This window comes from Protopterus annectens, chromosome 7.part0, assembly GCF_019279795.1.
Source record: "Protopterus annectens isolate FY-2018-M chromosome 7.part0, PAN1.0, whole genome shotgun sequence".
Classification (NCBI taxonomy): domain Eukaryota; kingdom Metazoa; phylum Chordata; order Ceratodontiformes; family Protopteridae; genus Protopterus; species Protopterus annectens.
In genome coordinates, this window is record NC_056739.1 from 1,396,149,786 (window position 1) to 1,396,169,502 (window position 19,717).

General features: G+C 43.5%; 1 protein-coding gene across 4 annotated transcripts in view; it reads left to right on the top strand.

Annotated features, from left to right (window-relative positions):
• The window catches only part of ATXN7 (ataxin 7), a 1,461,623-nt gene that overhangs the window by 1,316,886 nt on the left and 125,020 nt on the right, over positions 1-19,717 (top strand). For all 4 annotated transcript variants that reach the window (XM_044077985.1, XM_044077986.1, XM_044077987.1 and 1 more), the window contains one exon: positions 9,901-10,870. In XM_044077985.1, the coding sequence (XP_043933920.1) occupies positions 9,901-10,870 (970 nt within the window). The remainder of the gene's footprint in view (positions 1-9,900; positions 10,871-19,717) is intronic.

Sequence of the window (19,717 nt, forward strand, 5' to 3'; positions counted from 1 at the left end):
TGTCACAGGTCCTCAGAGTAGAGGGAAGGGCATTCCATTTTTTGGGTAGGGAAAAGGAGAGTAGAAGCTGACCAGCTGGGTGCTTGGGTTTTTGGACAATTATAATGTTTTGGTGAGTAGATCTAAGGTGGGTATATGGTTGTAGGATATTAGGTAATGCAGGGCAGCTAGTAGGTTGGAATAATAATTTGTGGGCTGTGACGATTTGGAGGAAGTCAAGTTGATTAGGGAGTTCAAGCCAATTTAAAGAGTGTAGGGAGGTGCAGTGATGGGAGGAGGATTTTGCCTTGGTAGTGAATCTGGAGATTTTGTTGTAGCATACTTCGTTTGGAGGTGAGGGTGGAAGATAGATTGGTAAGCAGAGGAGCACCATACAAAAGAGAGAGGAGAGGAGAGGAGATGGGTATTGGCCAAAGTTTGTCTGGTGGAGGGAGTGAGGAAGTGGTTGTTTCTGTAGAGTAGGCCGAGTTTTATGTGGGTTTTCTTGATGTTAAGTTGGAATTGAGTATTGAATTTTAAGTGTTCGTCGATGGTGACCCCAGGAGTTTGGCAGAGGGAACAACTTCTCTAATGGAATTGTTAAGGCTGGTAATTTGAAGTGAGTTTTTATCAATAGGAGTGGATTTTGAGGGAGTGAATAGAAGAATCTTAGTTTTGTTAGCGTTTAGTGAGAGGTGGTTTTGGTGCATCCAGTTTTCAGTAGTTGAGAACGCAGTTTGAGAGACTGAAGATCAGATAGATTAGAGGCGCAGCAGATCAAAGTGGAATTGTCTGCGTATTGGACAATTTTGATATTCGGTATGGCTTTGTAGAAATCGTCAATAAATATGTTAAATAACAAAGAGCCTAGTATGGAACCTTGGGGTACTCCTGTAGGGGTGGGGAGGAAAATGGTGGAGGCCTGGCCTCATTTGACAGCTTGGGACCTGTCAGAAAGATAGCTGGAGAACCAGGAAAGAGTTTTTTGGGAGATGTAGAGATTCGATAGATGATTTAATAGATGGGTGTGGGAGATGGTATCGAAAGCTTTAGATAAGTCTAGTAGAGCAGCTGAAACTATGTTACCAGAGTCTCGAGCTAGATTGACAGAATGTAAGAAGGATAGAAGGGCTGTGTTGGTACTGTATCCATGGAGGAAGCCGTATTGGGTAGGAGAGAGTAGCTGGTGTTCAGTAAGGAATGGCACGAGCTGCAGGTGTATGCATTTTTCAAGAAGTTTAGAGATTGGTGAGAGGATGGCTATAGGGCGGAAGTTGGAAACATTACAGTTTTTACCACCCTTGTGGAATGGTAGAATAAATGCAGAACGCCATAGTATGTGTACATAGGAGTCAAGTAGTGATCTATTTATCAGGATGCAGATAGGGAGAGCAATATCGTCTGAGGCAATTTTTAAGGAGGAGGAAGGAATGTTGTCAGGGGCATTGGTGCAAGGTTTAAGTTTGGAGAGAAGCTTTTTTATAAGGTAGGTGGATAAAGGTTTAAGTTCAAAAGTAGGGGGTGTAGGAGAGGAGGAGGAAGCTTGAGCAGAGGGGGGGTGGAGGGTTATTGTTGGGGAAGGTCTTGGTTAGATCAGCAGAAGAAGAGGTGAAGAAGGTGTTGAATAGTTTGGCGATTTCTTGTTCAGATTTACTAGTATCAGGACATGGGTTATTTTTTGTACCAGGCTTGAGGAGGGAATTAACAGAGCTCCAGAATTGTTTGGGTTTTTTTGCATGTTTTATTTGGAGTTTGATGTAGTAGGATTTTTTTTATCTTTAATGACTTGTTTTTTTAGTTTGGTTTCGCAGCTGTTTGTATTTAAGTAACAATACAGGCTGTTTATGTTGGAGATAGCTTTTCCGGGTTTTGTCTCTTTGTAGCATCATTTTTTTGGTTTCTTTGGTAAGCCATGGGGGGGTTTTAGCTTTAACTCTCTTTGTTTTTATTGGAGCTAGGGAGTTTAGGACAGTTAAGAATGTAGAGATGAAATAGTCAACGGCATCGTCTAAAGGTAGGGATTTTAGTGGGTTCCAGTTAGTGAACTTAAGGGAGTCAGAAAAGGTAGAAGGGTTAAGGTTAGCGAGGTTGCCAGTATGTAAGAGTTGTTGGGAATGTGAGAAAGAGGGTGTAGCTCTATGGGTGAAGGCAGGGAGGTGGTCTCCTAATGTGTCAGGAGTGACACCAGATTTTGTTATTTTAGAGTGAGATACCAGGATCCAGTCTAGGATGGAGCCTGGGGGTTGGTTTTGTTGGGCCTAGTAATGGAGTTAGTGAGTTGAGTGAAATTGAAGAGATTGATTGAAATGGTAGGATTAGGGTCGATGATTTTTTGCCAGTCAATATTTACATCACCCATAATATAGGTTTCAAGTTTAATATTAGAGGAGGTCCAGGACAGGGTGTCTTCCAGGGTATTAGAGTTGTTACCAGTAGGAATATAGAGGGAGATGCAGATATTTTTATGGTCATTTAATTTTAGAAGGCCAGTTAGAAGTTCAGCATTATTAAAGGAAGGGATAGGGTTAGGGTAAGGAGTGATGGACAAATGATTGGAGTAGATTATAGCTACAACACCACCTCTTTTACTTAGGCGGTCGGATCGGAGAGATTGATAGCTGGAGGGAAGGAATTCGGAGTCAGTTATGTGTGGTTTTAGACAGGTTTCAGAGATGGCTACAATGTCAGGTATATTATGATTGAGCCAGGCATGAAAGAGGGTAAGCTTATTTGCTAAGCTTTGGGCATTGATGGTGAGGAATTTAAGGTATTTACTGGTGGATTTGTTGTTGGAGCTAGGGTTGTTTGTTAGAGAAATGTTTGGTCCTGGGTTGGGATGAATGTCGCCTGCTAAGATGGATATATTGATATATATATATATAGAGAGAGATGTGTGTGTAGATAGATGTGTGCATCTCTCAGCCTTTGGCGGTTAAGAAGACACCTTCCTCACACTCAAGTTAAATCTCAGAGGAAGGGAGAAGACTGCCTTACTCTCAAGTTCAGGCAAACTCTTAAATTACAAGTCTTTGCATGCATAATGAAATGGGAGTCAGGCATCTATGCTTAGTGTTAAAGAAATTACTCACTGCAACTTTCACTTAGTTAATAGTTGTGCTTCTGTGGGTACAGCTGACTTTGGGTTACCACAGATCAGGCTAAGACCGGTAGTTGAGAAGCTTGTTGGGGATGTCTGACAGTGGAGGCTGGGACAAGAAAGTTTCCTTTAGAGGTCTCCGTGTGTTCTTCATCTGCAGATCCAGGAAGTCACTAAATGCATTAAGTAAGCAAGCATGTAGTAGTAAAGCATTCCACCCAAGTCTTGTCAATTCAAAGCTGTGGCTTGCTGATTGATTTTTTTGCCTTTTGCCAGTAACTGACCATTTTGTCAGCAGGAGTTATGTTTGTCACTGCAGGTTTTCATGCTGACACCTTTGAGACTTGCATTGCTACTGCCCTTGTTGGCCCGTAGGCTCAGATGGCGCAAGATGAGAAATGAGAGAACACACTGTTTCTTTGAAGGCCTTTACTTTGGATATTGGGTAATAAACATCTAAGTGCTAGTTCCAGCAGCCATGGTTATTCTAATAGTTGTTGTGTCTTTCGGCTTATCCCGGTTAGGGGTCGCCACAGTGGGACTCCTGTCCACTAATGTTTGGTAGTGGATTTTTACATGCTGAGTTACCAGCCCTGACGCACAACCTTCAACGAAGGCACGCCCATTCAAGCATGCCTCCACACAGAAGACGCTCTAGCAGAGAATCAAACGCGACAACGCTACCGCACCACTATAGTACTTTAACTAAATTAAATGTTTGTGATATACATGTTCAGGAAACTTGCTTCTTGGGTTTTGGTGTGGGATAGAGGGAAAGCTTAGGTAGGATGTGTTGGTTGTGACCTGTGTATGCAGTTTGACGTCTTGCTTTTTCGGCTACAGAATGCTGCAAATAAGTAAATATTAAATGTTTTTATTTCCAGTAGTATCAAACCAAAAATGCTCTTCACTTTTCCTATAACATAGTTTACATTTTTTTCTGGAATGGCTAAACTTCCCAAACTGTCTGTACACCTTCTTTTTTATACAGTCCTGGATTAAGTGTGATTCATCTCCACGGGGTGGTTTGGGGGCATGTTTTTGGCTGCCCACAGTACTTAATACTTCCCTTTTCTCCATGTGTTATAATCACATTAGGCACGTGCTGAAACGTAATTTCTGTTTTTAAAGTTACATAAACTTCTATTCCCCAGTCTGTATTTTTTTTGCCACCCACAACCTTTTTTTTTTTTTTATCATGCACATCCTGGCATACGCTTAGAAAAAAAACTTTGACTAATTTTAATCTCATTCATTCTAAATCATAACAGTTCCTTTTAAACTGTACATTTAAATTTTAATAAACAAAACCCTTCCATGGAGATTTCCTTTCACATTTGTTAAAAATGTTTCTGCTAGTGCAAGTGTTTAAAAAGTTATTTCTCAAAAAGCTTCAGTTCTTGCATGCATTATTGCTCTAGTATCAGATAAATGGAATCCTAAGGTCATCAGTTCTTGCATGCATTATTGCACTAGTATCAGATAAATGGAATCCTAAGGTCATAAAAATAATGTCTAAAAAACAGTACCTATTTATTTGTTGTTCATCCTTTTTCACCCTCACTACAGACCTTTCTGCAGTTTTTCACTTGAACCTGCACTGCTGCTGCATAAGGTTTTCCTCTGGTAACACTAATCTGTCTATCTTTGATTACTGCTCTATGCTACACCTTCCTGAGGCCTAACACAGAGCATGCCCTTAAAACAAGTTACTTGTCAAGCTAGATATGCCCTCCATCTGCATTTTCATTTACATCGTTGTCCTTTCTGTAATCTCCCATTTGCCAAATATTTTGCTCATGGCCACATTCCTGCATGGCTTTTGATTCCTGTGATTGTCCTTCATCATTTTGTGTAAGACAAGAGTCATCCATTGACCCCTGGTGCCACGATATTCATCCCCAGTGCATCTTTTTCCTTCTGAAATACTTTCCATTCTACCCTTCTTCATCGTGGCTCTGTTCACAGCCTCCTCCTTGGATTCAGTAATCACTGGTAACAGCCCTCTGGAGGCACCTAAAGATCACTTCACAGAGTCCTTCAAAGAGTAGTAGAAATTCCCAGGAGCCCTGGCCCCTAAAAAAAAAAAAAATTGAGTCTTGATTACCACAGTCCATGAAGTTGATAGTAAAATTTGCCCAAATCCTACACAGATGGATAGATCGAGGTATGTTGCAGGACTGTTGGAGGGGAGGTCCCCCTTGGCACATGCTGGATATGCAAGAAGTTCTTTTGGGATTTAATTTAGAGTACTGGCCTGGGTCCATTCCTCACAGAGGTAAGTTCATGTTTTACATGGCCGGTTCTTCTTTGTATGAGTGTGTACTGTTTCCAGTTACTGAGAACTGAATTTCATTCCACCTCACTTTTTTTGTCTGACAAGTTACCTGGGAGAGGGGCATCCCTGCTTCTACTTTTGCAAGGGGGATATCCTTAGTTACTTGCATCACCTGTCCCCAATCACCATCTACTAGAAGAAGTCAGAACAAAGCACCCTCCAGGAAGATTATTTTCTTGGGAACACTGCTGCACACAGCAGCCCAAATGGGCCTTCTTACTCCCAAAAAAGCAGATATTCCTGCAGCTCTTTCTCACCAGCTGGCCCCCAGATGTCGCCACATGGCGAGGAAGTCCCTGTTAACCTTGAGGTACTTGGCATCCTGCATTCTTCTAATTTCTCCTGGCCAGGCCTCCATGAGAAAACTTCAGTGGTACCCAAAATAACCTGTGGAGTCCGCACTCTTCTATCTCCAGGGACTCCTCAACCACTGATCCCCTGTATAGGGGCTGAGTTTCTCTGATGGGCAGGGTCTCCTGCCCAGAACTAGGGTCTTTCCTTCAACCTCTGCCCAATCGGGCAGACCACTACCTCTGACACCTCAGACTTAGCTTGGGGCGCTTACCTAGAAGGCAGGTGCACCCAAGGTCCTTGGGATGCCCACCACCTTCCCTTACACTTCTACCAGAAGAAAATGATTGCAGTACAAAAGGCTCTGATACCCTTCAAACCCCATCTCATGCCAGGGGTTCTCCTAATCAAACAGACAACACCACAGTAGGGGGTACAACTACTAATAGGGAAGGACCCTATCTTACTCTCTGTGCAGGCTAGACATGAACCTTGGACTGGCAGCTTCTTCCATGGAACTACACACAGATAGCCAATTCCCACCTGGGATCAACCACATCCTGCCAAACCACTTTAAGCAGAAACTTCCTGGACACCCTCGAGTGGCAGTTGTACAGAAAAATCCTTTCACAAATCACCTGGGAATGGGGGTCTCAAGAGCTGGATCTTTCTGCTTTGCATCCCATCCAGCAGCGGAAATGTTTCCGTACCAGGGGGTATCAAAACCTAGCATGGAAAGTGGATGCCTTCACCTCCCCCTGGTACACTCTGTGAACTCATTCCCTCTTGTCCACAAGGTACTGGTCAAATTAAGGGAGGAGAGACAAAAGGCCATCCTCATTGCTCCAGATTGCCCCAGACAACATTAGTACCACTTACTGAGCAGTCTGACCTTACAGCCTCCCAGCCAGTTTCCCCCTGATCTTAGACCTCTTAACTCTTGGGGGGGGGGGGGAGCTGCACCCAGACTCATAGACTCTTGAACTATCAGCAGGGCAAATACTCAAAAGGCAGACTAGGGGACCCTGGTAAGCTAACAGATCCTACACATTATCACAGAGGCCAGATAGCCCAGCACCATTAAATCTTATGCAGGAAAATGGAAAAGATTCTGCTTCTGGAGCCAGTCCAGAGGGGAAAATACCTCACCACCTTCCAACCCTCTTATCCTGGACTACCTAGCAGAGCTACTTAATACTGGCCTCTCCTCCTCCTCTCTTTAAATCCACGCCTCAGCCATTTCAGCTCATTTTGATACAGAACAGCCCCCGTTATCCCACCTTTTGATTAAACAATGCCTCAGAGGGTCTTCTAATGTCAGACCTCCCAGAAGGCCTCCCACTCCAGCCTGTGACCTGAATTATGTTTTGGGGAAAAAACAACTTTACCACCCTTCGAACCTGCTGCTTCAGCAGAACTTGGATACCTCTCCTGAAAGACTGCTTTTCTCCTAGCTATATCCCCAGCCAGAAGGGTTTCACATCTTCAGGCACTGATGGCCATTGAGCCCTTCATCTTCTACCATCCAGACAGGGTCTCCCTCAGGACTAATCCCTACTTTATACCCGGGGAGGTATCTTAAGGTAACTATCTGCTGGGCCATACCTCTACCCTCCATCTTTCCTAACCCTCAAAACTAGGGGGAAAGAATTCTGCGCTCACTAGACGTGCAAAGACAGCTCAAATACTATCTGGACCCTACTAGATCCTTCAGGAAATCAGACCACTTCCTTATCAGCTTTGCTGTAGGGGCAGAGGGGAAGGCCATTTCCAAGCTATTCTTTTACCAATGGATGTCACACTGTACCCATTTCTGATGTACTTTGCATGGGGAACATCCCACTAGGGCAAGCCTACACTGCCTCGGCATTCCTCAGAGTTCTCACCAGAAACATCCTGGAAACTGCCACCTGGACTTTCGTCCATCCATACCATTACCAAGCTTCACCACTTACCTCTATTCTCTAAGGACAGGGTGGGGTTTGCCTCTGCAGTGCTGCAGGGCATGCTGACCCATTCCTAGGTCTCTAACCAATCCTACCACCCCTTTTCTCAGCTTTGGGAATCCTCCCACAGGTGATGACTGCAACAGTGAAACACGAAGAACATAGTACAGTTGTGTACACTTGCCATAAATGTAGATGTTTGAGTGTATTCACTGTTGCAGTCCTGGCTTCCCTCCCTCTTTCCCTCTTATATCCTCTTTCCTTAGGGAGACATAAGCTTCTCCAAGTGGCTTTTAGCCACCAGGACCACTTTACCATATTTGCTGAGGCTTCTGACGGGTTAGGGCAAGAAAAACTGATGTAATGGTGTTGGCTGCCTTCCTTTATAGCACTGATGACCTGACATCAGAGAGCAAGCGACCACAGCTGATGCAGAAATACATTGACTGTGGTGTTCAGGCTGGTCGAGGGCTACCGCAGCAGGGAAAACCCACAGGTGATGACTGCAACAGTGAATACACTCGAGCATCTACATTTATGGTAAGTGTACAAAACTGTACTTTTCTACCACAGCAGTGGTGGCTGATGTTTCCACCCTTGTGCTGGATTCATAGTTTTCTCTTCTGATTTTGTGTTTATTACCTGAAAGACAGCAAGTGAAAGAAATACATAACAGTTGTGTTTGTAGTTTGATAACTTTTTTCCCTCTCCTTTTGATGTTAGTGACATCTTTCTAGACCTCTTTCCTTCTTTGCAGTCTTCTTATTTTCTTTAATATTTTGGGACTTTGTTCCATCTGAGTGGAGAGTTAGCTTCTGTGTTTATGTTGAGGTAATTTGTGATGTAAGAGGACTCATTTCCATGTATTATAAAAATGGAGCAGCATTGACTGAACATCACTACTAGTAAATATTTTAAGGTACCCATTCATGATCTTTTCTTGGTCAGATACTGCATTAATGCACTTTATTAGCCCTTAAGGAGACATCTTCTCTGCCTGCTCTCTAAAGCTGTGATTGATGGCACAGAGATTGAGCTGATAAACATACCTTGATAGGCATGAGGGTTGAGTGGAGGTCCATATGACTGCTTTCTTTCATTAAAAAGTTTTACAAAATAGTTTTTTGCTTGGGGTGTGGCTTATGGAGGCCATTCACTTCCTGCTGCTTAGATGGGAATTGTACCACTGCTGTGATTATAGCTTAAATCAGTGCTGTGTAGCTGGCAGGGAAAGGCCATATTGATAGATTAATGTAGTCCAGGGGACTATTGAGAAGCCTAGACAAGTTTACCATCTGCCCCTAAACTATGGCAACATGTTCCAAGCTGCACAGTAGACAGATGGAGGCCGAGTGAAAACAAAACTCTAAACTTCAGCTTAACAGTTCATAACCTTAGTCATCTACACTGACTTGTCACTCCATTGTTTGAGAATTTGAGGCTTGTTATGGATGCTGCTTATAAATATGGGTTAGGATCGCGTGCTCTTTTTTTTTTTTTTTTTTTTTTTTTTTTTTGTTACAGAAAAGGCAATATGTGTGTATTTGATCTTCTCATGAGTTTTTACACAACTATACTACTAGTAAAAATACAACCAGTATTTGCACGAGTTTATTGTGTGTGTTGTGTTTGTGTATGTATAAATGTATAATATATACATTTTCTTGTCTGTAAATGAATATGTATATAATAGTGTGTTTATTATATATGTAGTTTATGTATATATACATATAAATTATACATTATGTATGCGTATAATGCAGACAGACATATACGCACATGTACAACATGTATATATAATGCATGCGCACACACACATACATACACATATATATATATATATAAATATATATATATGTTTATATATGTGCACACACGCACATATAGAGAGAGACACTCACACATACACATATATGTATGTGTATATATTGCATTTGTGTTTAAGACGTTTGTAGATATGTGGAACGAGAACACATATATTTTTTGTGTTTCTGTAAATGTCTTTCCACACCCAAGTAATTGTTACCAGTAGTGGTAGTTTTAGTTATTTCAATTAGTTATTTTTAGATTGTGATAACCAGGATTTTTTTTTTATTTCGCATTTTTTCCGGTCAGTATGAAACAACAAGGAAAGTACCAAAATTTCAAACCTCATCTGTGTTTTAAAATCTTTGATTCAGAGATTGACCTTTTACAGAACTTCATTCAGTGAATGTTTTTTTATATATGTTTTTTTTTTTTTTTTTCAGAAAAATTCCTCCTGCCTCAAGCAACACAGCATGCACTGCAGTACCACACAGACATAGCACAAATTCTTCATCCGGGTCACAACATAGGTTAAATGCAGCAAGCCTCCTGTTGACTACTTCAGCATTGACATCAGTTTCGCATTCTTCAACGTATGTAGGACCTCACAATGGCAAGTCGGGTTTTTTTCATGGCACATCTTCGAACCCCAGTGCTGCAGCTTTGATTGCAGAAGACTCTACCAGTAACTTACAGTCCAGACAGGTGTCTCCTTCCCGTTTACCATCAGTACCTTCACCCGTGTCTAACAAATCTCCAAAAATAAAACCCAACAGTAAGTCACTGAAGCTGAAGGAAACTGTTAATGCCTTTGCTGACTGCAATAGTACCTATAGTAATAGTAGCAGCAGTACCTTCTTGGGAAAGAAACGTAAAAGCAGTTCTCCATTGCCAGCATCGCTTTCTTTTTCTTCTCATTCCACAGACACTTTTAAGAAAAACTGCATATCCAACTCTGGAAGCTCGGGGACCTCGTATCACTCAGCTGTGACGTCGTCTCACAATAGCACACACAGTGTAGGACTAAATTGTGCGACAAATAAAACAAACTCTTTAAGCCACAAACATGACCAATCAGGGAGGGGCCCTCAAATGGGGAGCCCTGCAGAACCAATAAAAAGAATGAGTGTGATGATGAACAGTAGCGACTCTACACTCTCATTAGGACCGTTTGTGCATCATTCAGATGAGCAGACATTGAACTTGCATGGCATTTATTCATGCTCACAAACTACTTTAGACAGGTTTGAAGGAAAGAAACGAAAAATGTCACCTGGTTCAAGCAACATAAACAGCAGTAGTAGCAAACAGATCAAGCCTACCAAATCTACAACTTTGAACAATATTCACTCAAAACATGCCAGCACAATCCCAGGGACACAAGGATTTCCACACAATTCTCTTTTACATCAGGTATGAAACTTTTCTGAGTTTTTGTAAGTGCAAGTATTGAATGAGTTACACCAGTCTACCAATAAATATTTTTTAGATATCCCAATATTACTTTCATATTGGATTTCTCTGCACAAAATGCCAAGTGGAATAGATTCTGCTTAGAGGTAACAGTGTTAATTTATTTTCTGTAGGCTTGTCCTCTTTAGAATTGTCATACTTGTCCGACATATCAGGATGTTCTTCGTGTTTCACTGTTGCAGTCATCACATTTGGGTTATACCTGCCAGGGTAGCCCTCGGCCGGCCTGAATAGTATTTCTCTGTTGGTTGCTGTCACTTCGGGACTGATGTCAGGTCCATCAGTAGTATAAAGTAAGGCAGCCGACGCCATTACATCAGCCTTTCTTGCCGTGGAGCCTGAAATAGAAGCAGTTTGCATGAGTGCCGGTCAGACGCTACCTGAGTTTCGTCTTCCGAAATGAAGCTGAGTCTTCTAAAGCTAAGTACCTCATTGGGGATCCTTTTTTTTTTTGCACTAACCAATGTCAGAAAAAGTTAACAATTGTCTTGCCTGTGGAAAGCAAATACCACACTGAGACTTTCATTCTTACTGCGTCACTTGCTTAGGCCCAGACTATGACGTCCCCCGCTGTCGCTTCTGTGCTTTGTTAAACGCCAGAACTATGTCATTGAGCCCTTATTATAGATAGATATTTTCGCTTACAGTCCACAAATTCTGATATGGCTTCGGTAAGCCATCTGACAGCAGATCTTCCGAAAAAACATGAAGATAAAGAAAGAGACAGATCCCACAGGTCCAAGTCTACCGACGACGCTCCTGTTAAGCTAGTCATCAGTTCTCTGGTCCTCAATGAGGCACTTTCTCAGCCCCTGATGCCCACTTCTGTGGATTCGCAGGCCACTACCGACACACTTTTGGAGTCCAGTATGCCACAAAACTCTTCTTTGACTAAGGATCCTGCGATCATCTCTACCTTGTATGGGTCCAGAGCCGTTGAGCAGGCACCAGCTTCCGAGGAAGTCCTTCGCACTACTGATTCTCGACACAAGCCGACAACTTCTTTTGCGACTACCGTTCTTTCGAAAACTGCTGAATTTCTTAAGCCCAGGTTACGGACCACACACAAGAAGCTAATGACCCAATCTCAGGCACCTGCTTCCCTGCCTCAGTCTCAAATGCTTAAAATGGCGGAAGACCTTTTCATGCTGATCAGGGGAAGCCAAGCTACCCCTTCCAAAAGAAAGAGTTCTGTCCCCTGTAGTTTTGTCTGAACAGTCCGATGACTATGATGCATCTGAGTATGAAGACATGAAACCCATCTCTGCTTATGAGGATTCTGATGCAGAGGATTCCATTCCTTCAGCCTCTCCCCCAGAAGATTTTTCCTTTGGGGAAACCCTTCACACCTTAAGGGAGCATTTCCAATGGGAAAGTCAGGACTACCCTCAGTCTAAAAAGTGACTCAAGGAAATCTTAGATCTTCCACAGCATGGACCCATGGCTATCCCCAAAGTCCTGGATGTTGTGGAGGATGTTTTCCTGGAATCCAGCTTGACTCCTGACACCCTCCTTCCTGCACCCAGAAAAACAGACAGGTATTACAGAGTCCCTGACTCTCAGAAATTTCTTTTTAAAAATCCTACTGCTGACCCTGAGGTAATTTCTCAAGGGCCTTAAGGAATTAAAGCAACCTCTGCTAAGAATCACACCCCCACAGATGGGGATTCCTGAGCACTAGACAGATGGGGTAAAAAATTATATGCCTCAGCTACTCTTGCTTTCAGAGCACTCAATTGTCAGTTTCATATGCTAAAATTTCAGCAACATACCCTGGAATTCCTCAAACAAAAAACGCCTTCCTTTCCTGCTTGTGCAGAATCTAAAGTTACAAGAGTTAATGCATTCTGCAAGTCAAGTAACTAAACACACCTTGCACTGTGGTTTTGACACCCTAGAAGCTTCTTGCAGGGCAGTAGTCACCGGTTCTGTCCTTAGAAGGTATGCATGGCTTAAGGAACAGGCCTTGCCAGACCATGTTAAATCTAAATTGTTGGATGCCCCCTTGCACAAAGACAACTTATTTGGCACTAAGACAGAAGAGGTCTTAAAAAGGATGGAAGAAAAAGCAAAATATATGCAGACAGTTAAGGATTTCTTACAGGTCCATTCACCCTGGTTCAGCAGGCATTGTCATAGGTTCATAAGTAGGTACTAGGCTATTGGCCCTAGGGCCTATATAAGCCTAGCCAAATGGTACCCTGGATTTTGCCACCAAGAAAATTATTTTCCTTCAAGCAGGGCCACAGAAGTGATCCCCGGGGTGAATTTCCTATCTCCCATCCAATCATCAAGATTTTTCTTGAAGAGTGCTAATGAGGAGCTTTGTTTGATATCGATAGGCAGTTTGTTCCAGAGTATGGGAAGTCTCTGGGACAGGAATCTATCCCACCAGCATGTTCTGTTTATTGTGGTGACAAGGTTTAGGTCCCTAGAGTGTGTAGCTTGGAGGGATTGGGATTTCTTTAAGTGGACCATGTCCAACAGCTCTGGGTTTGACATAGCTTTGTATGTTAGGCAGAGATGGCCTCTGAGTAGGCGATATGCGACGGAGTAATGCTGGAGTTTTTTGAGACAGTCTGCATAGGGCATCTGTTTGAGACTGATAATCCTCTTTGTGAGGTATTTTCTGCGGCCTTTCCAGTTGTAGATGTCTTGTGAGGTACATGCCAAAAGGGAAATTGTACTCTCTAATGGGTCTAATGAGTGATGAGTAGAGGGGAGAACAATTACCTCTTTTTTTCCTGGATGAGAAACATTCAGTGATCAGTTGTGCCACGTAGAAGGATGTCCTGACTACTGTGGCGATGTGATTATCAAAGGAGAGACTACTGTCCACCTGTGTCCCAAGGTTTCTTATCGCACTTTCGGTGTTAGACTACCACCTATGTGGTAGTTCATGGGTACAGAGTTTTTACCAAAAGGGATGACAGTGCACTTTTTGGCATTAAGCTTGAGGCTATGGCTTTGACACCAGGCATCTGTCTCATTGAGGCCCTTTTGTAGGATGTCCACATCGTTAGGAGTTTTGATTATGGCTCCTAGTTTGCAGTCATCTGCGAACTTTGTTAAACAAAGACCTTCTGTGTTAGCCTGTACTTCAGAGAAGTAGATACCAAACAGGAGAGAACCCAGGACTGAACCCTGTGATACTCCACTTGTCCCTCCAAGCACTGGTCCTTTCCTGCTCCCACCAGGTCAGTTCAGCCCAGACCCCGGGAAACCAGACCCCACAGACAGCAGCCACAGGGAATGCAGAGATCTTAACCAGTAGACTACCTCCACTTCAAAACCAGGGAGTTCTAGGCCATCCCCTTATGGTAAGAACTCGCAATGACTCCCCACCCCCCAGCCCCTCCCTCTGCCCACCTCCACTTACCCCTAGGAGGAAAACTCTTCTTTCATGCAAACATCTGGGCCACCATTGCCAACGACCGCTGGGATCTCAACATAGTGTCCCAGGGATACAGATTTTCTTTCCACACCCTTCCAACCCCAAAAGGGTTCCCATATCTACCTCACAACCGGTGGGCAGAGGCGCAAAAGCAAGTCCTTTACCTGCTCTCCATGAGGGCAGTAGAGCATGTTCCTGCAGAACAGAAAGGCCAAGGTTTCTACTCCTGATTTTTCTGGTACCCAGGAAAGAGAACACCTGGTGCGTCATCCTCAGTCTATTCATTCTAAACACCTTCCTGGTGATCTCAAAGTTCAAAATGCTCACCCTCCAGCAGCTGCTACCCATGCTCCCAAAATTTAAAATGCTCACCCTCCAGCAGCTGCTACCCATGCTCTCCAAGGATGCTTGGCTAGCCACCCTAGACCTAAAGGAGGCCTACCTCCACATTCCTATCAGGGAATCATGCAGGAAATATCTCCATTTCTGGGCAGGATCTCAGCACTTTAAGTTCTCTGCGCTTCCCTTTGGCTTATCTACTGCTCCCAGGGTTTTCACAAAATGTCTGGCTCTGGCCATTGCCTTTTGCAGACAAAGGAATATCCAGATTTACCCATACTTAGATGACTGCCTAATTCAGGCAGACACTCAGGAAAAGCTGCTCAAGCACCTGGGCTTTGTAAAGTCCCCTACTAACCTCCCTAGGGTACACAATTAATGAAAAGAAATCCAAACAGGTACCCACTCAAAGGGTTATATTCCTGGGAGCAAGCCTGGACACAGCATCCCAGATGGCATTCCTTACACCAGAAAAGCAAACCTTCCTGACAACCTACTTCTCTCAGCTAGCCACCAGACCCCAACTGTCTGCAAGGAAAATCCGGCAAGCTCTGGGGTTCATGGCATCTTGCTTTCTACTCCTTCCATATGCCAGACTGCATATGAGGAAACAAAAAGCCTTTGGTGTCAACACTCTCAAGACCTGGAGACTCTTTTATACATATAATACCTTGCCTCAGAAAAGATTTTTTTTTGGTGGGCAACAGCATGCTCCCTCAACAAAGGATTACCTTTCTCAGCACCCTACACCACCCAGACCCTCACCGCAGATGCATCAGATTATGCCTGGGGTGCACACCTGGATGCCAGGTGTGTACAGGGCCAATGGAGCCCACAGCAAATCCATCTGCACATCAACCAAAAAGAGATGATGGCTGTCCAGCACACCTTGATAGCTTTCAAGCCCCTTCTCTCCCCAGGTTGTCTCCTGATCAAAACAGACAACACAGCTATGATGTGGTATATCAACAAGCAGAGGGGGACTCAGTCCTACCCTCTATGTAGGCTGGCTATGACCCTTTGGCACACAGCCTCTGCCATGCAACTCCACCTGTTAGCACAATTCCTACCGGGTTCTCTCAACTCTCTGGTGGACCACTTAAGCAGAAATCTTCTGGACCCACAAGAGTGGCAGCTCAACAGAAGAACCTTCACCCTAATAACTCAGAAATGGGGCACTCCGAAGGTCGACCTCTTTGCCTTCCACACCAACCATCAGCTCAGCAAGTTCTGCACCAGGAAGCATCACTGCATGGCTTGGAAAGTGGATGCCCTGTCCTTCCCTTGGGTCAATCTATCAGTCTGTGCCTTTCCTCCACTACCTCTCATCCCCAGGCTGCTGCTCAAAATAAAGGAGGAAAAACCAAGGGCAATTCTTATAGCTCCAGACTGGCTTCGCCAGCACTGGTACCCCTTGCTGCACAGCCTGTCCCCTCTGCCACCTTGATATCTCCCTCAGATTCCAAACCTCCTGACCCAGAGGAAAGGGGAATTCATGCATCCCCAATTGTCGACACTCAGTTTGGCAGCTTGGATTATTCCCTAACCCCCCATCAATCTGCCAACCTCAGCAAACAGGCTCTAGATGTTATACATGAGGCCAGATGCCCTAGCAATAGGAAGTCTTATGCTGACAAATGGAAAAGGTTCTGCACCTGGATTCAGGCTAAGGGAGCCAATACGGCACAGCCCTCCCTCCTTCTCATCCTGGATTGCTTAGCTGACCTGCTACACAGTGGACTCTCCTTTTCCTCTATTATAATTCATGTCTCTGCTATCTCTGCTCATTTTCCCACTGAGCAGCCCCTTTTCTCACACCCTCTAATCAAACAGTTCCTAAGAGGGGCTAGCAACTTGAGGCCACCCAGAAGAGCACTAACCCCAGCTTGGGACCTTAACTTTGTGGTGGAAAAGCTCACCCTAACTCCCCCCCCCCTACAAACCCGCGTCTTCAGCAGAGCTAAAATTTCTCTTCTGGCCATCACTTCAGCCAGAAGAATCTGCAAGCACTCATGGCTGTGGAACCCCTCATCATCTTCCATGCTGACAGGGTATCCCTCAGGACTAACCCATCCTTCACGCCCAAGGTAGTGTTCAGTGTGGCTCTCACCCAATCCATTAATTTGCCCACCTTTTTCCTAACCCACAGAACAAGGGGGGAAAGGATCCTGCACTCTCCAGATGTGCACAAACAGCTCACAGGTGTGCACAGACAGCTCAGATTCTATCTAGATAGGACTAAATCCTTCAGAAAGTCAGATCAATTGCTTGTTACCTTTGCTGCAGGGACAGAAGGCAAAGCCATCTCCAGACAAGCCATTTCCAAATGGATAGCACACTGCATCCATTTCTGCTACAAACAACATGGAAAGCCTTCCCCCAAGAGGGTCAGGACTCATTCCACAGAGCAGCCTCCACCTCTGCAGCTTTCCTCAGAGGAATCCCCACCAGAGACATCCTGCAGGCTGCCACCTGGGACATCTGTTCACACTTTCACCAAACATTACCACCTGCCTATCTTCCACAAATCCAGGGCAGGGTTTGCCTCTGCAGTCTTGCAGGGCATCCTAGCCAGCCCCTAGTTTCCTTGACTGCCTCCACCCTTTTCCTCAGCTTTGGGAATCAACCCAAATGTGATGACTGCAAGAGTGAAACAAGAAAGAACATAGTACAATTGTGTACACTTACCATAAATGTAGATGTTAGAGTGTATTCACTGTTGCCGTCCTGGTTTCCCTCCATCCCCATCTTCTTTCTTCTCTTTCCTTACAAGGGACATATTTGTATTTACTTTCTACTGGTGGGGTTCTTCCACCAGAACCTGGCTCCCACTTGGGGGCTCCTGACAGGTTAGGGCAAGAAAAACTGATGTAATGGCATCGACTGCCTTATTTTATACTATTGATGACCTGACGTCAGTCCTGAAGCGATAGCAACTGACGCAGAAATACTAAGCCTCTGGTATTCTTGCTGGCCGAGGGCTACCCTGGCAGGGATAACCTAAATGTGATGACTGCAACAATGAATACATTCAAGCATCTACATTTATGGTAAGTGTACACAACTGTACTTTGTTGTGCATTATCACACTTCAGACCACCTTTGATCATATCAGCGGTATTGTATTGCAACAGTTTCATACTTCTGCTTTACTTGTCTCTCATCACTGATTAGCTTGCTTGGACATGTCAAAAATTTGCCATTTAGCCATACGCCAAGTTTTTTACTTTTTTTTTCATGGGACAGCAATGAATTTTCACGAAGCTTTTCCTTTAGTTTCAAAAATGATCCCATATGCTTGTCGAGAACTGTCATAGAATGGTAATTTCCTCAACTAGCATGTTTGTGTGTGCTTAAGTGTTCAGAGTGTTCAAGGGCCAAGTATATTGTGAGTAGTCTTCAGAATTAATGATTGCAACTTGAATTCATTTTATAGCACTGCCTCGTACTTGAGTCCAAATGATTTTATTAATGGCTTGGTATCGTTGTATATCCATCCCATCTTTCACATATGGCAACTCCTTAATGCTGCTCATACCAACATTCATGTATGATGCTGGTAATGTATTCTCCTCTCTTCAGTTTGTTTGATGGCAGATTCATGTTTTTTTATATTGTCTGGTCCTTTTTTTTCACAAGACCACCAATACTAGTAATAGTCACTGTCACAGCTTCATTGGTATACTTTTTCACCCCCTGTGTTTTATGAAACATTGTCCTTGCACTGTGTTGTTGGTGTATTTCCACTCAGTGTTGCTTACTTCAAACCTGGCATTTAGTAAGAGTTCTTTGTAAAAATACATTAAGTACCTCATTTAATGTCCTTATCAATAATTTGTACTTTCCTGATTAATATCTGTGCATGTCCTGCTTCATTGTCTGCTACTAATCTCTGTAATTTTTTTCTCAAACTAGTCCTTTATTTGCATGCTTTTAGAAGTTTCCTGATGTAAAATGTTAGCAATGTTACAGCCTGCATGGCTTTTTGTCCATGGATGCATTGGTGAATGCTGTGGTTCATAGGTTTTTGTCTCAGAGTTCATTGGATGTCTGTATGGTGTGGTATGTTAGTAAGGAGGTAGCTGAGGGTTTTTTTTTTGGGGGGGTATGTTAGTTGGGGATTAATTTACTTACTGTCGACCTCTATCCATCAGAGACATGGGGGCCAGGCTGGGGGTGAATTTACGATTTCCCCTTCCAGTGATCAAGGTTTCTTTTGAACAGTGTCAGGAACTCTGCTTCAGGTAGATTAGGGAGCTTATTCCGTAGCTTAGGTATTCTTTGAAATATGTATCAGTCCTTCCAGCAGGTTCTGTTTATGTTGCAGACTAAGTTCAGGTCCAAGTATTTAGTGTTTCTGATGGCGTTTGTCTTGCGAATGTGCAAGAGATCTATCAGAGCTGGATCCGAAAATGCCTTGTATGCTAGGCATAGAACGCCTCTCAGTAACCTGTAGTAGACTGAGTACAGAAATAGGACCTTAGGGCGATCTGTATAGGACAGGATATTCATACCCTGAATTCTTATGGTGAGAAATCTTTAATGACATTCCAGCTGTTGAAAGTATCTTTTTAGGTATATGCCAAATGGGGTATTGTACTCAGCAATAGATCTGATAAAGGCTGAGTAGAGTGGTAGTATTATTTCCTTGGACCTGGATGCCATACCCTTGCTTATGAGTTGGGCAAGACGGAATGATTTTCTTACTTATTGTTTTGGCTGCATGTTGGTCAAAGGAGTTGATCAAAGTGTAGGTCAACTTAACTAACAAAGAATAGAAAATCAAATTGTACAGCCTCCTGTGAATCGCTTTAGATGGGATGATAACCTTTTCAAAAAGGACTTCACTTTCTGTGAAAAGTTAATTATTGTTTGTGTCTCCTATAAAGTTCCAGATGTAAGAGAAGTATTTCTGGAAACAGTTTTGAGATAAATTCTGAAAGTCTCAGAACGTTTTTTGAGCTAGTTTTACTGCCTTGCTATACTCCTGCTCAGTACATGATGGCAGCCAGGTACGCTCCATGCAAGTCATGGCGTGCAAGTAAACATGCTTT